The sequence below is a fragment of the Anneissia japonica genome, unplaced genomic scaffold, assembly GCF_011630105.1.
Source record: "Anneissia japonica isolate Jap-2015-1 unplaced genomic scaffold, ASM1163010v1 scaffold287766_len117227_cov206, whole genome shotgun sequence".
NCBI lineage: Eukaryota > Metazoa > Echinodermata > Crinoidea > Comatulida > Comatulidae > Anneissia > Anneissia japonica.
This window is the reverse complement of record NW_022723591.1, coordinates 65,977-70,202: the sequence shown is the minus strand read 5'-3', so window position 1 is coordinate 70,202 and position 4,226 is coordinate 65,977. Positions and strand designations below refer to the sequence as shown.

The 4,226-nt window shown below is 35.1% G+C and overlaps 1 protein-coding gene across 2 annotated transcripts in view; it reads left to right on the top strand.

The window, feature by feature from the left end:
* Positions 1-2,086: 2,086 nt before the first annotated feature.
* LOC117112286 (6-phosphofructo-2-kinase/fructose-2,6-bisphosphatase 1-like) overlaps positions 2,087-4,226 on the top strand; it is a 64,926-nt gene continuing 62,786 nt past the window's right edge. Inside the window, exon 1 of one of the 2 annotated variants that reach the window (XM_033255352.1) lies at positions 2,087-2,324. In XM_033255352.1, the coding sequence (XP_033111243.1) occupies positions 2,270-2,324 (55 nt within the window). In that variant the 5' untranslated portion in view covers positions 2,087-2,269. The remainder of the gene's footprint in view (positions 2,325-4,226) is intronic. The other variant, XM_033255354.1, reaches the window with a different exon arrangement.

Genomic DNA, 4,226 nt, shown 5'->3' with positions numbered 1-4,226 from the left:
ATCGAGGGCGGCAGACTGTATTTCGACACTATCAGACCGATAGTTCGTATACTGTAAAGGCAAAATTCGTGTGGCATTACCAACCAACAGGGGGTTTTTAATTAAACTTGACAAGGTTTAAATTCATGTGCCATTACCGTCGTCAAGCACGTCGTATAAGGTATTCGTACTTGTGCATTAAAATTTAAAAATTGTTAATATCACTTTTCAGATAATTTAAAGCACGTTTCAGGTCATTTTGAATATTCCAAAACTTTCCAAAATTTACGCGCTGTATGCTCATTTCCACGCCCACAGCACGTACTGAAGCTGGAAATTACGTTTCGGTTACATGTGTTGGGTTTGTGACACTGTATTGATACTACTGTGCGCACGGACGTTAAGACGTATGTGTACACATTCGTAAGTCCTTAAAACGCTCAAAATTACTCTTTTCCTTTAAAATTTCTTTTAAAATGCTAAAAATTAGCATATAATACTTTTCAATCAGAACCGCGCGTGCTTCGTGAGGGTCAAAGTACGGCGGATCACCAAACTCGTCCTCAGTGACGTGTTCAAATCTAGTTTTATGTTTAAATGAGTCCCAATTATAATTGTCAGGAATATTCCAGACTTTCTTTTTTAATGGTGGGTCTTTACGTTTTCTGTTAGTACTAGGAGAATGTCTAGAATTAATATGTTATGGTCGCTCCCTAGATTATTCAGACGACAGTGGATTTTCTGCTTTTGTGACTCCTGTGCCGTCATGGCAAATGAATAAAATAAATAAATGAATAAAATGGCAGAGATCACCAATAATCAATTCATTTGTTAAATTAAATACGTTGTGTGAGACAATAGAATAATCTAAAACACTGTGGCGGCAATTTTGTACCCACGTGTAAATACCAGTACATTTACAGCTACCATTTAGAATGTTTAGATCCCCATTGTCGCAAAAGTCTAACAAACCTTGCCCATTATAATTTACGGTATCATCACCTCCAACAATAACTTGACCAATTTTTCCATTAAAGTCCCCTAAAATAATTATGTTAGTATCTTTGTTATGTTCTCTGATTGCGATAGTCTCAGCAAGCAAAGTCATATACATTTCATCGGTCTGCGTGCGATTGGTTCTCTCACATGGAAAATACTGTATGTAGTTGCAATATAGAATATTGAGTCAGCACATTCATTAATTTGAACTTTTATCCATGCCCTTTCTAATGTATCGGAATGAGAATCTAACATGTTATCTTCAAGGATCCTAATATCATCCCTTATGAGGAAACCGATGCCGCCTTGTCTTTTCTTTTTTTCATTTACTCTATTTTTTCTGATCCAGTTATAACCATCTATTTTGATTTCTTCATTTTCTTTTAGGAATGTCTCTGCTATGTTAAAAACTTTTATTGCACTTAAGAAACTTTTTAATTTCATATTTCTTGCTTTTTACTCCTCGAATATTATTGAAAGCAATGTTAAAATTTCTTTTGTCATTTCTCTTTACTCTTTTTCCGCGCTTTGGACGTATTATATTATTATTATTATTATTATTATTGCGATTATTATTAGTATTTTTATTTAATATCTTTATTATTATTAATATGTTCATCATTACAATTAATAGGGGATTTAAATAGGTCATTGTTACAAAATAGTGTTTTAACTTGATCATTATCGTTTATATCATTATTGGAAAGGTCTTGTAAAATATTAAATCTATTATTTTGATCGATAAACACATTACCACACAAGTCCTTCCTGTTATTGTCAGGAGCGGCATCTTCATCTTTGCCAAATTTTTATTTGTTCCTGCATAGGTTTTGGTGTTGTTTGTGTCCTTACTGATTACTGATCAGTCCATACTGATTACTGATGATATAGCCAATCTGTTTCCCATATTTATGTATTCAACTTGTGTGTCATTAAATCATTTGAGAATATTTATATCATATAAAATATTTTCAAATGATTAAAATATTGTATGTGAATAAAAATGGCTTCATTTGTAATACTCAATACTACCTATTATAGTAATGGTATAACCTAAGCCATATCATTTCTTTTGACAACACCCCTATCCTGGTATAATACTGATACTTTACTTCCTTGGTGAATGAAGGATTACAATATCCAAGGCAAAATAAAAGCTATTAACACAAGTAATATCTATTGTCAGTGAAGGCAAGGATTTACTGGTAAGCCTGATTTTATTGGATCCTGAAAGTGGTGTAGTACAGTAAAGTTTTCCATCAAAGAAAATAGACACATTTTACAAACAGAAATGGATCCTAGACTGCATAAAGGAGGAAAGGTGAATATTGTTAAGTTTGGCAAAAGTGAGTATTTTGTTGTGATTAATGAGTGTGATTTTTCTATTGCATTTGTTGTTCACACATGTACTGGTATATTCTTCTGTCTCGCATTAAATAAAGTTGCAGAGAGAGTGTTTTATGAATCTTTTTTTACAATCTGAAAAAAAATCGCCAGACAGAAACTAGCAGTACTAAAGCTGAAGCATAAAATAGGCCATGATGGAGTAATTTATCTATATCTATGATTTGATGGAGTTAATGTCTCTGTCTCTTTTCGGAGTTACTGTCTTTCTGTTTTATTGATGGAGTTATTTATCTCTGATGGGGTTATTTATCTGTATCTATGATTTGATGCAGGGACGTAGCCAGGATTTTGAAAGGGGGGGGGAGCCGTTACGCGAATTACGTAGGACCCCGGCGGGGTCAAGGGGGCGAATCCCCCTGTGAAGTAGCACACTTTGAACGTTCTTAGGACTGTTTGAGAGGATAAAGTGAAAATTGCAATAGATGCATTATAAATAAGCGCAAAAATAATTATATAATAAATCAACAGTGGCAGATCCAGGAATTCGAAAGACTAGAGGTGAACCAGGGAGGGACTTTCATAGACCGAGGAACCACCCACCTCAGCCCCACCATGGTTGGGGCTGAGGTAAGGAAATTTATGATTAGGGCATCTCTAGATGGCCGGAAATTACACTCTCGCACTTCAATTTGAATATATTTTTCTTTTTTTCTCCTTAAAAAAATGAAGGGGGGAGGGGGTCTTGAATCCACCTCTGCTCAAAACATTATTTATCCAGAATAGCCATAATCACGAAAAATGGACATGAAACCAGATCACATCCTAAAAACAAACAGCAGTCACTAAGACATATACATCAGGAGCCAACTCGATGGAGTTTAATGTCATACTCAGGGAAGGGCACATATCTGTTTTGAAAGGTGGAGGGGGAGGGCATTTTGTGAGTCGACACCCACCTCAGCCCCACAATGGTTGGAGCTGAGGTGAGAAAATTTGAGGCAATAGTACCTCTTGAGATGGCCGGAAATGACACTTTTATATAGTAAAATTCATCATCATCACATTACCATTGTAGTCAAAATGAAACGCCAACAAATTTCTCATTGTTATGTTTCTTGAACACCGATTGTAAAGATGACAACATCAAACGTATATAAACAATGATAACAATGAGTTTTATTAAACTTCAAAATCACATGTTTCCATGGGTGCAAGTCATGCTCTCTAACACGCCCTCTATAGCATGCTAATCTAACATCCCTCTTCTTAAAGTGCCTCTGCCACCTATTCTGACAATTTCTATAAACTACAGCGTGTTTATATTTATAAATATATTATAAACACAAGTGTTGGTCATAAATTACGAATAAAGTTGATTTTGTACGAAAAAAATGAGTTTGAAGTGTCATTTTTGTAAGACCTTAGAAACAACGAGGTCACTCAATGACGTCATTGGTGACCGACAAAATTCATCCAAGCACGAAATCAAAACAAAGACTGCGACGGCCTAGCCGAGGAAGAAAAAAGCGAGCATGTTGGTATACGGAGAATATTTCAACTCATCCTCATCGTATGTAGAAACAACAGATGAGGAAGACAATGACGTTGGCTATTGTCCATACCTATTTATATGAGTCTTGGTATGAAAAAGAAAAGAATACAGAAGATGATAATAATATTACGAATCCGAACTTAGAGTAGGCCTAGGCTAGTTGGTGTGGGAGCGAGAGCGAGCCTCTCGTCATATCGATAGATTGTTTACGTTACTATCTGCTTCATGGTTGTGCAATAATACCAAAAGTAGGAATGAATCACGTATATTATTATTATTAATGATTATTACTTAAAAATGGCATATGGCCTAAGCCATAATTTTAGAGAGCTTTGATAAATACGGTGTA